Here is a 19418-nt window from a genome sequence, read left to right as displayed (position 1 = left end):
AACTTTTTACACAACGGTTTTTGAGAGTCGTCGCCGTTGACTTTTTTGTAGAGCACTCAAAATAGTATAACTTTGTCCGGACAAGTAAGGGTCTATCGTCGCTACAGGAAAAGTTACAGGCGTTCCAAGGAAGTATACTTTGAGAAGCCTTTTCTCCCTTATAGAATGAGATAAGACGGTTATTTTACAAAACCGACAACACTTTGACCGAGTAGTTTTTTGTGCTGAACAAAAAGTGTCATATAAACATCTGTCAAAAACCGCTTTTTAACTTCACTTAAAATGCCACGTAAGCTACGTAAGAATATACGTAAGAGGAAGGGAGCATTGAAACATCCAATAGTAAAACTGACACCACAACAACAGTTGCAACAACAAATGATGAATGACCCCACTATGTTGCAACAAATGTCAAGCAACCCTATGCTTTTAAACCGAGTTATTGGTGCACAGAGTGGAGGTTTAAGAGCGGCACTTTTAGCGAAAATGGCAGGCTATGGTGGAGCTGCAGACGGAACAGCTTATAACCCTCAAAGTCAAATGAATTTGAGTTCACTCAAAAATCAAATAACAGATGTCAAAAAGTCAAACATAGACATACAGAAACAAATAAGTGAAAACGAAAAGAAACTAGAATATGACAGACACACAAAGAAACTCAATGAGTTAAACGTAGAGAAAAAGAAGAAAGAAGAACAACTGAAAGAACTAAGTACAGAGGAATATGCGAAAAAAGTGTCAGAAAAAGCAGCAGAAGTAGCAAAAATGGAACAAGATGTTATAAATTTGAAAAACCATACTACTCAATATAAAGTACTGAAAGATGAAGAAATAAAACAAAAAGCCCTGAAGACATATATGGATAGCGATGAGTATAAAAAAGAAGTTGAAGCAAATGTAAAGGCAGAAAAACTTTTACAGTTGCAAAACCAAACCGTACAGTATGAAAACTTAGCACAAGAAAGTAAAAATAACGACGCAGCCATGCAAAAGGCAATGAAAAGCGCAGAATATATAAAAGCTAATAATGACTGGTTAGATGCCCAAGCCAACGCTAAAGCAGCCCAACTTATAGGGTCAATAAGGACAAAAATACAAGCGGATGAAGACAGTTCAAATGAAGCTTTAATGAATGCTGACTTTAAGAACGCCTTCGAAGCTCTTCATAGTAAGGTGAAACTAGTGAACGACTTCTCATCTGGAAAGAAACTGAAGTCTGAAGGTTTCGACAACGAGTTAAGAGAAGTAGCACAAAATATGACGAAAATAACAGATGCAGCAACGAGACAGGCAGTTCAAAGTGCCTATGACGCCGTTAGAGCAACTGTTGTGGAAAGTCAAGAAAAAGAGTTACAACAGACCAAAACAGACCTAGTAAATGCTTTCTTAAGAACGAAAAGTCAGGTAGGACATTATGCTGCAGATGGAACATATGTGCCAGCTGGTGGAACTTATATACCAGCTGGTGGAACTTATATACTAGCTAGTGGAACTTATATACCACCAAACCCTCCAAGAGAAGCACCTGCACCAGGACTACCTAAAACATTTACATCGTCACATGGACACAGACACAGGCATGCACCAAAACCAACACAACAACCAACACAACAACCAACAGTTCAAAACACTACACCACAACCAACAGTTCAAAACACTGCACCACAACCAACAGTTCAAAACACTACACACAACCAACAGTTCAAAACACTGCACAGCAACAACCACAAACAGAGCAAGGACATAAAAGAAGTAGAGAACAAGGAAACCAAGAATTCTTAAAAATGCTTAAGGAAGACTATGGTTACCCAGATACTCTTGACTTTAGTGACAGATATAAAGAAGCTATTAGAAAGTTCAAGGAAGGAAATACTGACCCGAACCTATTTAGCTTTATGGTTCAGCATAAAATCGGATATAATTTCAAACCTGGAAAATACAAGCTCGCTAAGGGATATGATTTAATAGCATATCATCCAAATGACATGACTGAATTTACTCCGAGATATTTGGTGTCAGAGCTAAATGATAATTCAACTCTCTTCATGAAACGCGTAAAAAATAGAGACGGAACGAAAGAAGAAAGGTTTATGAGTCCGGATGACTTAGATAGGGAACTTTTTAAAAACGGTCTCGGAATATATGAAATGCCAGCAGATGAGGTACAAGAAACTCCACAGGAAGAAGTTCAGATACAACCAGACATGGAAGAAATAGTTCAGCAACAACAGCTAGAAGAGCCTGAAGGAAACAAACAAGTCCTCCTTTGGAAACTACAGAAATAAATGACGCAAGACTGAAACATTGGGTAAAAGCTTTCCCATTCACAAAAGATATTATTGGTAACATGGAAAGAAAACCAGAATGGCTACAAAAACATATATTTGGAAACGAGCTTATTCCATATGGACAAGCTCTGTTTGAAGAGCTTGAACCGGAAACTCAGGAAAGAGTCATGCAAACAATACGCGAAGACTCAAATACAAACTATGACAAAATCTTTCTAGGATATAGGTTACCTGAGTTGGGCGACCAGAGCCCAAAGGCAAAAAGGACATGGGAAATTTACAACATACTAGGTGAACATGAGGCAAAGATGCAACAACTTGAAGCAGAGGGCAAGTTACCAAAAGCGACACCAAAAGAAGAAGAGTAGAACAAAGTGAAAGTAGTGAAGAAGTAACTTCATCTAGTGAAAGTAGTGGCAATGAAGGAAAAAGAAGAGTTAAAAACTCAGTCAGGAAGAAAGTAAAGCTTGGTACGAGTGGGTTCTATTATGATATATAAATCCAACTATTCTATATTTTTACCCATATGAAATGTACGCCGCTCAGAATATAACGCCAACAGTTTTGGATGCCATGAACGGAAATGTTTCCGAATGGTATAACGAATGCGACAATGCCATTAGAAGGTCAGAAATAGTTCCTGGAACTTACGAATATACAACTGCTGTTTCTTATGGAAACGTAGGTGAGTTTGGAGAAGGTTCTTCAACAACAGTAGATATTGCTTGCGACAGGTTTCATATTATTTCTATTGACAACTCATTCTTATACGTGGAACAAGACATTGAAATAAAACCTTCTGCCAAGTTGTCTGACAAGAAAGGTTGCAATGGAATTTTCTATGTCGATACCAATATGCTCCAGAAGTTTTCATGGGATATAAGATATATTCTAACTCTGACTTAGTTCAAACAGTAACATGGGCAAACTATGAATGGTTCGCTTTGAGAAACTCAGTACAACCACAAGCTAGAGAACAAACAGACCAGTATGCAAATATTGAGAAAATAAGAAGACTTGACCCTAACGTTCCAGGAGTTTATGTTAACCTTTCTGGTTCAGATGGAAATGCTGCCACTAAAGTAAAACTGAAACTTAGAGTTCCTTTGTCATCTTTCCTCATCTTCAGGTTTTTAAGATACTTGCCAAACTGGGCAGGAAAAATTTCTATTGAACTTACTCCAAGCAAAAATAACTTAGTCATTGCACCAACACAAGACCCATTCAGCATTACTGTAGCTGGAACTGGTGGAGCCAAGTTCTGTGACTTTTGCAAAGACAAAGTTGACTTAGACTTTGGTTTCTCAAACTTCAACAATGAAGTAAACTATTATTTCAATGCTGCTGGAACTGCTTGGGACCCAGTTAAGTTCACATGCGAAAAGTTTGAATGCAAGAGAATAGAAAGCAGACTTGCAGTCTATATGTTGGACCCAGATATTTCAAATGCTTTAGCTGCCAAATATATTGCAGTTCCACTTATGTTCCCTATACACCAAATATCTGTCAAAGACTTTGCAGGTGAAGTTGGAAACCAAAGTGCTGACCCAGGTGCAAGAACAGATATTGCTTTAACAACTGCAATGAAACATGCAGATACTATGTTTGTACTGTTCAGACGAACTATAAATGACTATTCTTGTTTCTACAACCCGGTATTAAATATCATATAAACATAGATGGCAAATATTATCCAAGAGAAGAATATTCTACAGTTGAGGATATGAGGTCATACAACTTGACATTAGATGCTATGAACTTTAACAACAACTTCACAACAACCATAAACCCTGAAATGCAAAGTTCTATTATGCCATATGTGAAAGTATGGACTCATACAGGAGGTCAAAAAACTCAATATACAAATGGAGACCGTTCAAACTTTTGGCTTGGCATTCCATTTGCTGACTCAGAAGACTTTATGGGTGGTATTTCAACTGTTGGTACTGTACAAATACAATATACTGGTGACAGAGACGGTCCAGATGAACTGAGAGCAAAGAAGTTTACAAAACCAATAGCACTTTTCACGGAAGATGCTCTTTTGAAGATTCGTTCGATGAAACCTGCTGGGGCTCCTCAGATTGGCATAACGACAGCTTCCATCGAGCAGATTTTGGCAGCAGGTCAGTAAGTTGTTCTTGAACTGACTTCTCTCCGTCAAATATTGACAGTACGCCAGTTTTGACATAATATTGTAAGATAAACTTACCTTTAGAAATATCTGTAAGTTTTGTTGTTATATTTTTGTCACCGTCAAGAACTTTCACCATTTCAGTTATACCAACTTTCTTTGCTTTATGGAAATATTTTGGTTCAGCAAATATTGCTATTCTATAACATTTACCATTGTTTGTATAAAGAACTATTCTGTCAATGTATTTGTATTGTTTGTGTGTGTAAACTTTGTTCTGCTTCAATTCGAAGAGATATCCGAATACGTCCATCTTTTTATTCTAAGTAAAATGTCATTTCCGAAAAATAGAAGCGTAAGTGTTTCAAAAGGTTTAATGGCGGTGGCAGATGTGAAGTTAAATTCACCAACTCAAACAAACAGTCAAAGTGTTATTGTCAATGTCAAAGACAGAGATGTTGAAGTGGGGAAACCATACGAAGACGAAGATGGTATAACAATTGTTCCTGTAAAAGAACCAACATATCCTGAAGTTAACAGAGACTTAAGTTCTGTTGCAGATATTCGAAACGACTACCAACAACTTAAAGACAAACTTCAAACTCAGGAGAAGATTTGTCAAGCTTTAGGTATAATGTTAAACTTGGTCGAACACAACCCTGTAAAAGTGAACTCATATGTCATTGCACCTCATGAAGTTTTGAAAGAACTATTGAAACTTTTGACAGAGGCAGACGATATAAACATCAAAGAAATAGAACCCGACATTAGTTGCTGTGGTGTTTCATATAATGTCATTGACAAGATATACGTTATGAAAGGAGGTGAAACGTTGAACTTAAAGTATAGTTTCCCAGACGTCATAAAAATATTTGACGACCACAACATTTCATTAAAATTTATTTGCTAAGTAAAAATGTCAAAACTTCTTGAAAGATGTTTGAAGAAAAATAATATAGACTTTATTTCATGTAAAGGACTTTACACACTTTTGAACGATATGAAAGACCCTGTTTTGTTTGTTCGTGTAGACAAAGGAAAGTTCTATGTCTTTACAAAATATTTGAACTTCTTAGACAGAGAACTTCAAGAAACGCCATGTGAAAGTTTAGATGAAGTTCTTCTCCACTTTCAGAAAAACTTTTAAATATATATAAATGGCAGAAGATATAATGGTTTATACTATTACGACTAAAAACCCCGAGTCATATAATTCTATAACAACAAACTTACAAAGTCCTCAAGGACGATATTGTAAACTAACCTTAAACACAATGACGACTAAAGCCTGTTTTGCTCTTTTGACACCAGAAGACTTTATTGTTGTGAATGGTAAAAAATACTCCTTTGAAGATACTTACTCAGATATACCACCAACAGGTTTTGTTGACTTATTTAATACTTTAAGGACGGGTGTAACATGTGCTGCAACTAGAGCAGGTTTCATTATGTTTGGATGTCCGACTGAGTTTACTATAAACAATATGAGCTATAATACAAAACTTATATCTGGTTTTTACTACCAACAGTTTCCTATAACAGGAAAAGGTGTCATACAAGGAATGTCTATTCCATTGACTTTAAGCACACCTATTTTATATATTGTTTCAAACTTAGGTTCAAAGTGCTATTCGAATATCGACAGAAACTATTATGACCAAAAGATACTTATGCGTATAAACAATACTTTCTCTGCTGGTTTGCCTATTGTTCATTCGAATGCAGAATTTTCAACCTTAGTGAACTCAAACACTTTGGCAAGTATAACGTTGACATTAGTTGACGCAAACTTTGTTCCTGTAAAACTTTTATGTCCTATGTATTTGTCAATGACGGCAGAAAGTTTCGAATTGGAAGATGCAACTGGTGAAAGTATTGTATTACAAGAACAACTTCAACAACAAATAGCTCAAGAACAACAAATGCAACAAATGCAACAACAAAGTCAAGAATAAAAAAAATATTTTTTTTTATTTTTATAAAAATGTACAGAATAGATGTTTCAGATTTTTATGACTTCCAAGCATTCAGAAATATGTGTCCATTTAGAGACTATAACAAAGCAGTCGAGAATTTGAAACGTTTAGTCATTTATGTTGACTCTGCCCCAGAATGTTATGTTATGAAAGAATGGGATGTTGTCTTTAACAAACCAAGAGCAACAATAGTGTCTGAACAAGAATGTAGACAGAAACTTAAGAAAATAAAAGTTGTACAAGTTGGAATGAAGATGTTAGATGCTTGGGATATCTTATTGTCAAAGTTAGAAGATTTTTCAGTTCGAGGTATAAAGTTCTATACACCTTCTCCAAACTTCTATTCTATCTTCACTGGATATAAATACGAACAAGTAGAATGGAAAGAAAATATTATAGAAGCTTGGTTAGACCATGTCAAAGAAATTATATGCAATGGAAACGAAAGAGTCTATGAGTATATCTTATGTTGGTTTGCAAACATCTTACAACATCCAAGTGCTAAAAATGAAACTGCTCTCATTATAATTGGAAAACAAGGAACTGGTAAGAACACATTCTTTACAGATATTTTGTGCAAACTGTTAGAAGGTTATTCGAATCCGAATATGACAAACATAGAAAACATCTGTGGCAAGTTTAACTCCTCAATAGAGAATATGAAACTTATAGTTTGCAATGAACTTCAAAGTATAGATACAACAAAAGTTTTGAACTCAGATGCTTTGAAGAGTCTTATAACAGACAAAGTTGGAGTTGTTGAAAGAAAATATAAAGACCAAAGAGTTTGTGAAAATGTTGCAAACTTCATTATGGTTTCAAACAATGCTGTTCCGATGAAGTTAGAAAGTTCTGACAGAAGATATGTAGTTGTCAGAACGTCAGATTCTCATATGCAAGATACAGAATATTTTGACGCTTTGTCAGAATGTTTGACATCTGACTTTTACAACCACTTGTTCTCATATTTCATGACATTAGATATTTCTAAGTTCAATCCAAGACAAATTCCACATACCGAAGAGAGACAAACATTGTTAGAAGCAAACAAGAGTGTATATGAACTGTTCATAGATGAAACTGACTTTGTGTCATTAGATGAAAGGTCATTGTACGATTCGTATAAACAATATTGTCAAGAATATGGTTATATGACAGCGTCTAAACGAACATTCTTGGCAAATGTCAAAAGTCTTTTAGATGTTCAGAATGGTGTATATACAAAGAAAATTTTTTATGAGTAAATTTTAAAAAAAATATTTTTTATCCGATAGAAAAGATGACGAAATTCATCTCAGTAAATAAGTACATGTCAGGACTTAAAGAAGAACTAGACCCATTCACATATTTGAATGTTTACTTCTACCATTTTGAAAAGTCTTCATTCAGCAAAGTTTGGAACATCGAACCAGTTAAGTTTGCTATTGTGACTAAAAATGGTGCGAAATTTGAAGACTTAGACATAGAAGGTTTGTTAGCAGTCAAAGAAAGTTTTGACAGAAGGTTCTCAAACCTTAAAGAAGGCAAAGCATACAAACTTGTTATACCTTATGAACCAAAGAAGACAGACGACTATGAATATTATGAGTCTAAGATAGTTGAAGTTCAAGGTAAATTGGGTAAAAAGATTTTAGAGTCTAAGCCAGTGTTTGCTCCTAAAGAGGAAGAGAACATTGACATTGACCCAGAAATGTTCTAAAAATAAAATTTTATTTTTACATGTCAAATTTCTTTTTCTCTGGAACTGGTTCAGGTTCTTTCTTCTCTTCTTCTACTTTCTTTTCTTTCTTTTCTTTCTTTTCTCTCTTCTTCTTCTCTGGTGGAGTTATGTCAAATTTCTCCGAACCATATTTATGTAAAAGTTCTTTGTCCTTTAATAGCTCATCTATTCTGTTTTCTATTTCATCTTCAAGAACAGCGCATGTGTCTTCTTTGCATTCTAAGAACTTTTGTTGGACTTCATCTTTCCAATCGGCGTCATCTCTGTCAACAAGTCTGTCATTGACAAATTTTAAGACTGCTCTTTGTAATGTTTTATGGTTCTTGTCATATTCCCAGAAACAGAACTTTAGAACAAATTCACCTTTCTTGTTTACACTATGTAAGATTTTATGGTCGACAGATGTTTTGCTGTCGAAAAGTTTGTCTCGAATATAGATAGCGAAATCGCTAGACATTTTCTAAAAGATAAAAATTTTAATTTTTCTAAAAATATGTTAGAAAAAAAGTTTGCTGACATTGACAAGAAATTTGAGAATGTTTTAAACAAGAACAAGAGGAAGTTAGAAAATGCTCAGATAAAGCCTATACATGACAAGTTCTTATTTGCTCAGAATGGTATAACAGGTCTAATTGCACCACCTGGGTCGGGTAAGACTTTCACTTATCTTAAAATGGCTGCACAACAACAAGAACTAGATGAGAAGAACCCATTCTATGAGTTAGTTGTCATTTGTAGTACTTCTGGTCAATTTGACCAAACCGTCAATTCGTTCAAAGATATTATAAAGAAGTCTAAGTTAGTATGTATAAAAGACTCTGAGTTGTTAGATTGGATAAAGAAGTACCAAAGAAGAGTTTTGAAGTATAATGCTATAAATGAGTATATAAATTCTAAGTTTAAAGACCCAAATGAGGAAATGCAGAGAATATTAGAGAAGAAACACTTCAGAAACAAACAGAAAGAGATAGAATACATTTCGAAGAAATTGCAATCTTACGATTGGAAGACATACCCTCATAGATGTCTTCTTATCTTAGATGATTTCGCCTCTCATCCTTTGTTAAAGAATAGAGAACAAGATATGTGTCGAATTCTTAAGAAACTTAGGCACTTTAACATTTCAGTCGTAATATGTGTACAGACAGCAAAGAGTTTAAGTAAGGATGTTAAAAGAATACTTACTGACATAATACTTTTCCCCGGATTGTCCGAAGACGATTTCATGGAACTTATGAAAGAGTCCATGGCAGGTAAGTTTGACAGATATGAACTCTGGGAGAAGTATAAAGTCATACAAGACCCTCATACTTCTTTCAGAATTCATATCTACGCAAACAAAGTTCAAATTGTAAAAAGTCAAGCTTGAAAAATAAATGGTTCATTTACTCTGCTTGTTTGAAGTTGTCAAAATACTCTGTTATTTTTTCCTTTAACAATGGCAAATCTTCTTTGAATGTAAGTATTGTACAACCTTTCATATCATAGTGTGTTTGAGGTAACGTATCTTGAACTATTTGTTTCACATCTTCATTCGGTGTCATTGAAATCGGTAAGTTTTCGCGATAGAACCAATTTCTGTCAGATTTGTAAATCTTAGCAAGGTCGTAAAAGCTTTTGTTGTTTCTTCTGACTAAATGCAACATAACCATATCTTTATCTTCTTCATTTTCCATCTCTTCAGTATAAATCATATACTTATAGTTCTTTTCCTTACCTTTTGGTACCGAACGTGGTATTCTTTTCTGAATGCTTTTGTCTTTTGCTTCAATGACTTCATTTTTTGCTTGAAGTTTCTTTTCCATCTCTTCACGTTCTTGTCTATGAATTTCGTCAAGAAGTCTGTAAATATACCAAGCATAACGAGGCGAAGCCCACATTGCAACAGCATTTACAAGAAGTCTATGTACATACCAACCTCTCAAACCATTTGGCAAATTTTTACGATTTTCATGAGTTTTAGGCGACCCCGAAAAAAGTCGGTCTCGCTGTGCTTCGCTCAAAAGTTCTTGTGTGCTTTGGTTTTTGAACCAATCGTCTGTATGTTTGGTATCTGGAGCAAAACATGCTGTCAAAATACTTTGCATTTGGTACATATCGTCTTTGACCGAACGAATGAGACGGAGTTGTTTGTTAAACTGTATGTACTCGTATTCTTCATTTATGGCTTCATGGACTATAACTGTTGTTGTGTTCTCGGTTGTTGACATATCTGTCTTTATATTCCGGATAAAAAAATAAATAAAAATAAAACTAACTTTATTTTTTCTATCTTAAGGAAATTCACGATTTTCATGAGTTTTAGGCGACCAGGGTTTCTTACCTACTCGCAATTTTTTACGATTTTCATGAGTTTTAGGCGACCAGGGTTTCTTACCTACTCGCAATTTTTTACGATTTTCATGAGTTTTAGGCGACCCCGAAAAAAGTCTGGGTCGCAATTTTTTACGATTTTCATGAGTTTTAGGCGAGTAAGATTTTCTATCTTGTATAAAAGATATGATTTCAGGGATTTTTTTGACGAAGTGCAAAAGTTCTCTTCGTAAAAAAATAACAGTTATATAATGAAATTTGGTCATTTTTTTCAGCAAAAATATATTTTAGGGTAGAAGGTTAGATCTAACCTCCTTTCTACCCTCTTTTCTACCCTCTTGAATTTTCATGATTTCTTCGTATATGTTTTGTCAAGACTTCTTCGTACATGTTTTGTCAAGACTTCTTCGTACATGTTTTGTCAAGACTTCTTCGTACATGTTTTGTCAAACATGAACGTATATGTTTTGTCAAGACTTCTTCATCGTAATGAGCGTAAATCAGACAAAAATAATGTTTAGGTGAAGAGGTGAGATCTCACCCGTTTTTTCACCTGTTTTTTCACCTCAGTTATTTTATAAGCGTTTTACATGGTAAACGTTATTTTTGGAATTTTGTGAAAACTCAACGGTTTGACACATGCCCTAAAAATTATTTTACTCAGAATTTTGTGCTGAATTCAGCAAAAATATATTTTAGGTGAAGAGGTGAGATCTCACCCGTTTTCTCACCTGTTTTCTCACCTCAGTTATTTTATAAGCGTTTTACATGAATTGTACGATGTATATTTGAAATCCTAAACAATTTCGTAGCTTCTATTTCTTCTGTCAGTATGTCAAAAGTTTTAACGATACCGAAAGTTTCTTTATACTTCTTCTTGACGTCAGATAGAAGGAAATCTTCTGCTGTTGGATAGTTTTTGTTCAGAAATTCTAACATGTCCATTTTATCTTCTGCTGGCTTTTCTGCTTCTTTCTTTAAGTCTGCATAGTCGTTTCTCATACGTTCTATCTCTTTGACGGAGTAGTTATATTTCCTCATTGCTGCTTTACATTTTGAACATTGCGGGTTCATTTTTGCGTTATACATTGAAATTTGACCTGCTAGAACAACTAAGGCGTCAATTGCTCTCTTCATCTCAAACATAGCGGGTCTTATCTGTTCATTCCATACCTTACCTCTTCTATCTTTATCTCTTATCTGCCATACACATTCAGCAACTAACGAAACAAAGTTGTCGTAGGTCTTAAATTCTTCAGATTTATATATGTCAGAAACATTCTTATATACCATGTCGCAATCTTTGTCCATAACTTTATGATTGCAATGAAATCCTAGAAACTCATAGTTTACCTTTCGTATGAACTTCTTTATTTCTACTGAGTCAGTTGCTTTGACTTCAATTTCGTCGAATTCAGGAATAGTGAGTTTTTGTTGCTGAATTTCAGGCAATTTGGGTAAATGGTCAATAATGTCCTGCATTTCATAAAGATACTGTTCATTTGTTTCATCTTTCGCACTACAGTCTAAATTACATGTTAAAAGTTCCTGCTTTATCTTCTGGATTTTTGTTTCGAAAGTATATGAAGAAGGAATGAAGCTTTTCATCTCTACTAACATTGACGTAGGATTCATAACTAAAGAGTTTGGTGAAGTTGTTGTTTGAATTGTTGTTGTGCCGATTGTTGAAATCATATCTTTTATACAAAATAAAAAAAAATAAAAAAATAAAACTAACTTTATTTTTTATTTCGGGAAAATTCATGAAAATTCAAGAGGTGAAAAAAGAGGTGAGAAAACAGGTGAGATCTCACCTCTTCACCTAAACATTATTTTTGGGTCCTTTACGCTCATTACGAAGAAGTCATGACAAAACATTTACGAAGAAGTTTCGACAAAACATTTTCGAAGAAGTCTTGACAAAACATGTACGAAGAAGTTTCGACAAAACATTTACGAAGAAGTCATGAAAATTCAAGAGGTGAAAAAAGAGGTGAGAAAACAGGTGAGATCTCACCTCTTCACCTAAAATATATTTTTGTCTGATTTAAGCTCATTACGAAGAAGTTTCGACAAAACATTTTCGAAGAAGTCATGAAAATTCAAGAGGTTTTGGGTGGTTGGTACTTGAAACAGTACAAGTATTGTTCTGAAACAGAAAATTTTTCTCACAAATTGAGAGCTTTTACGGGAAATTTGTTCTGAAAAAGTACAAGTCTTGTTCTGAAAAAGTACAAGTATTGTTCTGAAAAAGTACAAGTATTGTTCTGAAGCAGTACAAGTATTGTTTTCATGAAAATTCAAGAGGGTGAGAAAAAAGGTGAAAAAAGAGGTGAGATCTCACCTCTTCACCTAAACATTATTTTTCAATACTTTTTCAGCACTTTTCCGTAGTTATATATGAAAGACAATTCGAGATAAAAGTCATAGTACAATGGAATAATATGTTGCACACCATTTGTTGTGAACCAAACTTGAAAGTCAGAGAAACTGTTACTAGGTGGTTCGTAGAATTTAGAAGCAAAGTCATAAAAGTCCTTACCAATACATAGAAAACTATTGTTGCTTGAACTGAAACTTGCATGACACATAACATTTTGAGGGTCAAACACGTTTCTATAAACTGTCAAATCTGCTGGTGGAAGTATAAATTGAAATGGACCATCTGGTGGTAATGGTTCGTTCTGGTTTAGTAACCGAAGAAATTGTGCCCAAGAACGTTTGTCTACTTTCCAAAATAAAAACTCTGTATCTCTTGGAGGGTTAATTTCAATCTTTTGAAATGAAACGGTGGAGTTCATCTTGTCATATTCTAGTTTCAGATAGTATGTTCCATTTAGTAAAGAGTCGTATTTTTCTTGAAATTCCCAATAATATTTGTTCATTTGAGTTTGAAAGTCATTTAGAGTTTTCTCAAGACTTTCGTCTGAACGAACTGTAAAGATTCTCATTTCGTCAAATTTGTCTATTAGACCACCAGAACCTTTATACTGCCCATGAAAATATACTGCGAACATAAATGCGTTAGTTCTATTTGAAAACAAAACTCTTCTAAATCCTATTGCCTTTGCATCTGAAGGACTTTGAAGCCAACGAATTGGATAGTCAAACCTGTATACTCGGGATGAAATTTCTTCATCTGAAATAGTCCTACCAGCATTTGTAAAGATATAGTCTAACGGTTTTGTATCTGCTACTTTTGTTCTTTGTTTTTCAACCTGAAGCATTTAATATATGTAAAAATATATTGTTTTAAAATGGTATGCCATTTCATATTTCTCATCTAACAAACAAGTTTCCCAACGGTCTTCTCCAACAAACTCAGCGTACATTTCAAATAAATTTTTTATTTCATGCAATGTTTTATTTCTGTGCCGTCTTCAAGTATGCCCCAGTACTTACGCTTGGAGAGGACATGAACTTCAGAAAATACCTTATCTAGCTTAAAACAGCCCATCTTTTCACCGACCATTCCCATTTCAATGAGTTTGTTATAGCCTTCTTCGTTCGTCATGAGTGCGTCAATGTTCTCATAGTAAACCTTCACTTTGGATTTGACTTCGGAGAAGAATTTGTTGTAGTTGTCAAGGACTGCCTTTGCGAACTGAGGGTAGACCAATGTTCGACAATAGGTTTTAATGTGGTTACTAAGCCACTTTGACCTTGAGTGAATTCGTACTTCAAAACAAAAGGAGAAAACCTTTCAACAAAGTTGTCGACTTCTCATAATGTTTACTCTTCATCTCTTGAGGTTTCTTAATGGAATATCCCCATGTCGAATTCATAAGCAATTTGAGTGTCATTGCAAGTTTGGGGTTTGAAGCTTTCCTAATATCATACAGTTGTTGTATGACTTTTCCAACTGTATAGTTCCTTCGCCGGGAACTCACCATCTTCGTTTGGAATTCCAGTCGGAATATATTGGACAAACCTCATGTATGCAGCGTTAAGGTCGACATAGTATATTTTTTTCGTTTGAGTCGAACTTGTCGCAACCAATTGGTCCAGTTTGTGGAAATTCAAGTGAGTCTCTTATCTTCTGAGAAACTTCTCCTGTTATCTCATAAACATCGTCGAAGCAACCTGTTTCATATAAAACCTTCTGACCTAACTCAGATGCTCTCCAATACAATTTGACGTCAATTGGATGTCTCAATGGAAGTTTGTTTATAGCATCTTGAAGTTCTTGCAACCTCATTGGAAGTTCTTCTGGTTCAGGTTGGTATCCGAACAATCCAACTCCTTGTGGAACTGTGTACTTCTTTTGTACTAGAACTTTGTCTGGAACAACTTTTGGTCTTGCTAACAGTGAAAAGTTTGTTTCGTCTTTTGGTACAAAAGTTTTTCTGTCAGCTTGTCATCTGGAATTGGTTCCAACAAACCTTTCTCGAAAAGAATGTTTACAGCTCTGACAATGTTGCACTTGCCTTTTCCGAACAATGGGTTTGTAAGACTTTCGTTCAACATGAAGTGGTTGTGGACAATTGCAATCTTCAACCATGGTAAATTGAACTCAACAACATAGTCGTCATGTGAAGAACCTTTAGCTGTAGGTATGTTGACTCGGATATTGACATTTGCCAACGGTGCAATTTTTTGCCAATTGACCTCTGAGAATGTACCTTGTCTTCACACATGACTCAAGATACTTCATCTTCTCATCTGTACAAGACCAGAGTTCCTGAGACATGTAAGAATGCAAGGTTCATTGACAATTGTTTCAATTGAATTGTAAATTCCATACCTTGTCAAGTCAATGTCAGACTTATTTATGAACGGGAAGTATCCAGCATGTTGTCTGACTGCTTGAGGGTTAGGTTGGTACTATTCGAACTTGACACTTGCAATTCCTTCAATTGCATTCAAAATGTCTGAGTCGGAGTCAACCATTTGTTCTCTCTTTGTAGTCTTGAAAGCGTCAAGAAGTTTTGCAGCTGTTTGTTCATTGCCATTTGCATAGTAAATGTGACCATCCAAATCCGTTATGGTCAATCTGAGATTGTGTCCTTTCTTATTTCCGTCTTGTATGGCAGCAAGTACACCCATGAAGCCTTCTTTGTTCTTTCCTTCGTCAAAGTTTACTGTAAAGGTTCGACCAGATGTAATTTGACTTCTAACTTCACGATACTTTTCATATGCATATCTTGTTCTTTCCATGGGAGCATGTGTGTCTTCACCTTTTCTTTTTTCCTTCTCAAAGGATGCAATTGTTCGTCATGTTTCCAGTAGAATCTGGCAAAGCCGTCGTGTCCTTCAACTTGAGGTTCACTAACATCGAAAGGCATGTTCATAAGACGTTCTTTCTTCTAACCTCTCTAGTCTGTTTGGATAATTTGCACGTGCTGTTTCCAAATCCATTTCGTAGCGAAGACCAGCCAGTTTGTCATAGACTTTTATGGGTCTTCCTTCCTATATTTAAAATTCTTCGAAACTCTCCAACATATCTTTGTAACTCTGCTTTTATTCTAGCAGACTTTCTATCCATTCTATATGGGGGCATTTTTATAAAAATAAAAAAATATTTTTTTTTTTCTTTACTTTACATAACCACCTGCTGCCATAAGTCTTTGACGCCAACCCATACCAGCTAATGAAGGTTGACTTGGTTTAGTTTGGAAACTAAACTTTGGTTTTGTGTTTATCTTCAGTTTTTGGTTTTTCTTCTTCTATCGGTTTTTTCGTCACTTTTCGGTTCCTCTGACTTTACTTCACTTGCAGGAACAGTTGTGTCGTCACATCTTCATAAATATCATATGCCATTTGTTTTTGTTTTCCTTTCAACTTTTTGTGTTTGTTGTAAAGTTTAGAATATTTCGACTCTAAGTCAATGAGATGTTCTATAATGAACTGTTGGTCAGTGAAGTAAACTTTTCCATCTGTTGTCTCGAAAGCTCCTTCAGACTTCAATATTTTATTTGTGAGAGTCTGTTTCTTTTTGAGATACTAGCCGTTCCATTTCTATGAAAAGTGACTTTGTAGTTAGGGTTTGTATTTCCAGACCTGGCACTTTCTATTATTGAATTTTTCTCTTCATCTGTAAGTTCTTTGACAGGTTTTGACAATGGTTCTGAACTTTTTGTTTGTGGTGTCAAATCTACCGTTTCAACTTCTTCGGTCATTTCAGGTCAGTAAAAAATTTTAGTTTGGTTTGTTTTCAACTGGTTGTTTAGGTTTTTTAAGTCGGTCTAAAACTTCCTGAGGTATAGGAAGAACTTGACAAACACGTTGTGTAACTGCTGGAAGTCGACAAATCCATCTTGAACCCATTTGTCTCAATGCTGTATTGTTCATTTCATCTCAGTAAAAAACTTTACATTCCCCACGTTTGAGGCGGTTGAGGTTGGTTATTGTTTACCCATTGTTGTGCATGGTTATATCCTCTGTTAAAGAATCTTTCACCTTGGTCCATATAGTGTCCTGCTTGGTTATAGTAGTCATTTGCTTTGTTATAATAGTTTCCTGCTTGTCTTCCTACATTGTCCATCCATCCTTGAACTTTTCCTCTTGTTTCAGGATTTGGAATAAGATTTGTTGCATCTCGTGCTACATCCCAACCTTTCTGTACAGTTTGTATAATAGGTTGTGCTTTCTCTTTAAGTATACCTAATGTACTCAAAATCTTCCTTCCAACTCCAAATACACCTCTGGCTATTGTTCCCACTGCGGGTAAAAATCTAGATGCAACTCCTGCTAATGCGCCAAATAAACCCATTTCTTATGGGTTAAAAAATGACGAATCCAAACAAGGACCCCTATGTTTCTAAAGCGACAAAGAAAGCACTCATGATAAAAATCTTTAGTTCAACACCAAATGCTTGGTTTATGGATATCTTGGAAAACATTCCGAGGTATAGAGAAGATGGACCACCATACTGGCTAATATTTGTCGGTCAAAACACAAGATACTGTGAAGCCATACCATTATGGTCCAAAAATATTTTAGATGTGAAAACTGCTTTGACAATATTCGTTGACAAATACCATCCAACAAAACTGACATCTGACTGTGAAAGTTCTTTCAAATCAGATGATGTAAAAAACTATCTGCGTTCAAAAAATGTAAACCAATATTTCATTGTCGACCAAAACCATTCTGCTCTTGGTGTCATTGACGGTTGTATAAAATGTTAAGAGACTTAAACCAACCACAAGGTGGTGAAGCAAATGAAATGTCATATGACGACAAATATAGACACTTCTCCATGGCAAAGATGAGACAAGTTTTAAATATTTACAATAGCCGTAAACAAAAAGGTTTGGGAAACCACTCCCCCGAAGAAATGAAAAACAACCCTGACTTAGAGAAAGACTATATATTTAATAATTTAGTCAAAGAGACAAACAAGAAAGAATGCCGGGCTTCAAACTTCAGAAAGGTGACAAAGTAAAAATAGAAATACCTAAACGCGACCCATATGAAAATACTATTGACTATGACAACAATGGGAACCCGACAGGTACTCACATTCGTGTTCGTAAAAATAGAAGAAAGTATACAAGAGAATATTATGAAGTTTTAGGCAAACATGGCAAAATGTACACACTGCAAGCAGAAGATAAAACTACTATTGTCAGACCTCGTTTCAAACTTGTCAAAGTTCAAGGTGGTATACTTTCAAAGACAGTTCCTAACAAATATAAGACAACTCCTGACGAATATGCTAAAGAAGTTGAAAATGACGACTAAGCATTTCTATACCATGCGTAAACTGTCATGTAAGGTGGCATGTAGTCTTTACTTTGTCCCGTTGTTTGCGTATATCCTGAAACGCGATGTGTATGGTTTCCTCCTCCCTCAGTGTTACTCCAGTAACAATCTATAGCAAACTTAACGTTGTCTTTAACATCATATCCTTTACCTTTTGTCATTGCTGACCAATCCCAATATCTATGCTTATGCCAACCTGCTTGAGATGTACTTAAATCTATGTAGTGACTGTGCGCAGGTAAATTTTCACCTGAAATCGTTTTACTTCCACCTGTTTCCTTTGAAGAGTTTGCACAATACAAAAACCTGTCGACTATTTGAGTCCAAGTTCCAAAACCAAGTACTACTTCTGGTCTGGTAGAGTTCATTGACGTATAAATAGAGCCTATAGGATATAATGTTTGAAGTATTTCTGTCTTTAATGTTTGAAGCTCTGTTTTGTCTGCTTTCTTGTCATATAAATCTTGAGCAGTGAATTTAATATTATGTTCATCCTTCATGACATAAACATCTTTACATCTAATGTTTCTCATCGTCGTTATGTCGTCATCCGATGTTAAACCTTGTGGAAAGTTAGGAGGTTTACAATATATTGCATCCCCACCAGTTTCTTCAACCGTTCCTTCAATACTTTCTATAGCAACAGTTGTAAAACTTGTATGTGTATGGTTCTTGTCTGCTTTCTTCTCTAACTCATCGTTAACATAAGTTTTATCTGCTTTAAGGTCTAAACATCCTGAAACCCATCCTGTATCGGCTTTAGTTTTTAAAATCTTCGATGTCCGTTCATGGTACCAGTCAACCCTTTCTATAATTTCTTTATCTTTTTCATCCACATATTCCTTATCCGCTTTCTTCTCTAACACACTAGCCATAAGTCCCTTATCTACCTTATTTTCAAGGCTAACGTTTAAGTCTGTTATTTCAGATATAGAATGTGTATGAGTCTTTTTAGAATATTCGTTTTCAGCTCTTGTCACTTCACTTGACATTTTATTGTCAACATATGTTTTGTCTGCTAGTTCAGGATGAGTATGTTCTTTTGTTGCATAAGCATTGTTAGCTCTTTCTTCTTCTTTTGCTATTGCATCGTCTACATATTCTTTGTCAGCTTTGTTTGTCAACATCTGCTTTCAAAAGAAGTTCATTTATAGGTTTCTCGTTTAAAGTTCCTTTTGTTGGATTTATACAGACAGTATGGTTCTTATTGTCTTGAAACAGAAACTCATCTGTCATTGGGTTTAATGTCAGTTTTAAGTTTCCTTCTTTCAATGACTCA

At 35.1% G+C, this 19418-nt stretch overlaps 17 protein-coding genes and 3 pseudogenes across 20 annotated transcripts, besides 2 other annotated features; 11 read left to right on the top strand and 9 right to left on the bottom strand.

Annotated features, from left to right (window-relative positions):
• Positions 1–381: 381 nt before the first annotated feature.
• Positions 382–1240, top strand: TVAGG3_0479800 (protein of unknown function, DUF4106 family; the record flags this gene model as incomplete). Its single annotated transcript, XM_051235818.1, has 1 exon — positions 382–1240. A coding segment is annotated over one exon (859 nt), but the record flags the coding sequence as incomplete, so codon positions are not given.
• Positions 1241–1784: 544 nt separating this feature from the next.
• Positions 1785–2418, top strand: TVAGG3_0479790 (annotated as a pseudogene). The gene has a single exon. A coding segment is annotated over exon 1 (634 nt).
• Positions 2419–2455: 37 nt separating this feature from the next.
• Positions 2456–2656: a mobile genetic element.
• Positions 2657–2814: 158 nt separating this feature from the next.
• Positions 2815–19089: a mobile genetic element.
• TVAGG3_0479770 lies at positions 2820–3821 on the top strand (annotated as a pseudogene). The gene has a single exon. A coding segment is annotated over exon 1 (1002 nt).
• On the top strand, positions 4084–4422 carry TVAGG3_0479760 (protein of unknown function, DUF4106 family; the record flags this gene model as incomplete). Its single annotated transcript, XM_051235817.1, has 1 exon — positions 4084–4422. One exon carries the CDS (start codon positions 4084–4086, stop codon positions 4420–4422), a length of 339 nt encoding a protein of 112 aa, XP_051093641.1.
• On the top strand, positions 4799–5332 carry TVAGG3_0479750 (protein of unknown function, DUF4106 family; the record flags this gene model as incomplete). The annotated part of the gene is made up of 1 exon (XM_051235816.1): positions 4799–5332. One exon carries the CDS (start codon positions 4799–4801, stop codon positions 5330–5332), a length of 534 nt encoding a protein of 177 aa, XP_051093640.1.
• Positions 6093–6377, top strand: TVAGG3_0479740 (uncharacterized protein; the record flags this gene model as incomplete). The annotated part of the gene is made up of 1 exon (XM_051235815.1): positions 6093–6377. One exon carries the CDS (start codon positions 6093–6095, stop codon positions 6375–6377), a length of 285 nt encoding a protein of 94 aa, XP_051093639.1.
• Positions 6407–6981, top strand: TVAGG3_0479730 (uncharacterized protein; the record flags this gene model as incomplete). Its single annotated transcript, XM_051235814.1, has 1 exon — positions 6407–6981. A coding segment is annotated over one exon (575 nt), but the record flags the coding sequence as incomplete, so codon positions are not given.
• On the top strand, positions 7370–7642 carry TVAGG3_0479720 (Poxvirus D5 protein-like family; the record flags this gene model as incomplete). The annotated part of the gene is made up of 1 exon (XM_051235813.1): positions 7370–7642. The coding sequence occupies one exon, from the start codon at positions 7370–7372 to the stop codon at positions 7640–7642; it is 273 nt and encodes a 90-aa protein (XP_051093637.1).
• On the top strand, positions 7792–8097 carry TVAGG3_0479710 (protein of unknown function, DUF4108 family; the record flags this gene model as incomplete). Its single annotated transcript, XM_051235812.1, has 1 exon — positions 7792–8097. A coding segment is annotated over one exon (306 nt), but the record flags the coding sequence as incomplete, so codon positions are not given.
• On the bottom strand, positions 8114–8278 carry TVAGG3_0479700 (uncharacterized protein; the record flags this gene model as incomplete). The annotated part of the gene is made up of 1 exon (XM_051235811.1): positions 8114–8278. A coding segment is annotated over one exon (165 nt), but the record flags the coding sequence as incomplete, so codon positions are not given.
• On the top strand, positions 8612–9487 carry TVAGG3_0479690 (protein of unknown function, DUF4106 family; the record flags this gene model as incomplete). The annotated part of the gene is made up of 1 exon (XM_051235810.1): positions 8612–9487. The coding sequence occupies one exon, from the start codon at positions 8612–8614 to the stop codon at positions 9485–9487; it is 876 nt and encodes a 291-aa protein (XP_051093634.1).
• TVAGG3_0479680 (KilA, N-terminal/APSES-type HTH, DNA-binding family) lies at positions 9604–10214 on the bottom strand (the record flags this gene model as incomplete). The annotated part of the gene is made up of 1 exon (XM_051235809.1): positions 9604–10214. A coding segment is annotated over one exon (611 nt), but the record flags the coding sequence as incomplete, so codon positions are not given.
• TVAGG3_0479670 (organellar and viral DNA polymerase type B) lies at positions 11185–12126 on the bottom strand (the record flags this gene model as incomplete). Its single annotated transcript, XM_051235808.1, has 1 exon — positions 11185–12126. The coding sequence occupies one exon, from the start codon at positions 12124–12126 to the stop codon at positions 11185–11187; it is 942 nt and encodes a 313-aa protein (XP_051093632.1).
• TVAGG3_0479660 (uncharacterized protein) lies at positions 12798–13658 on the bottom strand (the record flags this gene model as incomplete). Its single annotated transcript, XM_051235807.1, has 1 exon — positions 12798–13658. The coding sequence occupies one exon, from the start codon at positions 13656–13658 to the stop codon at positions 12798–12800; it is 861 nt and encodes a 286-aa protein (XP_051093631.1).
• Positions 13778–13945, bottom strand: TVAGG3_0479650 (uncharacterized protein; the record flags this gene model as incomplete). Its single annotated transcript, XM_051235806.1, has 1 exon — positions 13778–13945. The coding sequence occupies one exon, from the start codon at positions 13943–13945 to the stop codon at positions 13778–13780; it is 168 nt and encodes a 55-aa protein (XP_051093630.1).
• TVAGG3_0479640 lies at positions 15256–15789 on the bottom strand (annotated as a pseudogene). Its single transcript has one exon. A coding segment is annotated over exon 1 (534 nt).
• Positions 16570–16722, bottom strand: TVAGG3_0479630 (uncharacterized protein; the record flags this gene model as incomplete). The annotated part of the gene is made up of 1 exon (XM_051235805.1): positions 16570–16722. One exon carries the CDS (start codon positions 16720–16722, stop codon positions 16570–16572), a length of 153 nt encoding a protein of 50 aa, XP_051093629.1.
• On the bottom strand, positions 16742–17143 carry TVAGG3_0479620 (uncharacterized protein; the record flags this gene model as incomplete). Its single annotated transcript, XM_051235804.1, has 1 exon — positions 16742–17143. The coding sequence occupies one exon, from the start codon at positions 17141–17143 to the stop codon at positions 16742–16744; it is 402 nt and encodes a 133-aa protein (XP_051093628.1).
• Positions 17161–17558, top strand: TVAGG3_0479610 (K02A2.6-like family; the record flags this gene model as incomplete). The annotated part of the gene is made up of 1 exon (XM_051235803.1): positions 17161–17558. A coding segment is annotated over one exon (398 nt), but the record flags the coding sequence as incomplete, so codon positions are not given.
• On the bottom strand, positions 18115–19014 carry TVAGG3_0479600 (phage tail repeat-like family; the record flags this gene model as incomplete). Its single annotated transcript, XM_051235802.1, has 1 exon — positions 18115–19014. The coding sequence occupies one exon, from the start codon at positions 19012–19014 to the stop codon at positions 18115–18117; it is 900 nt and encodes a 299-aa protein (XP_051093626.1).
• Positions 19090–19418: the final 329 nt, after the last annotated feature.

This window comes from Trichomonas vaginalis, chromosome II (assembly GCF_026262505.1).
Source record: "Trichomonas vaginalis G3 chromosome II, whole genome shotgun sequence".
Taxonomy (NCBI): domain Eukaryota; phylum Parabasalia; order Trichomonadida; family Trichomonadidae; genus Trichomonas; species Trichomonas vaginalis.
This window is presented reverse-complemented; position numbering and strand designations above follow the sequence as displayed.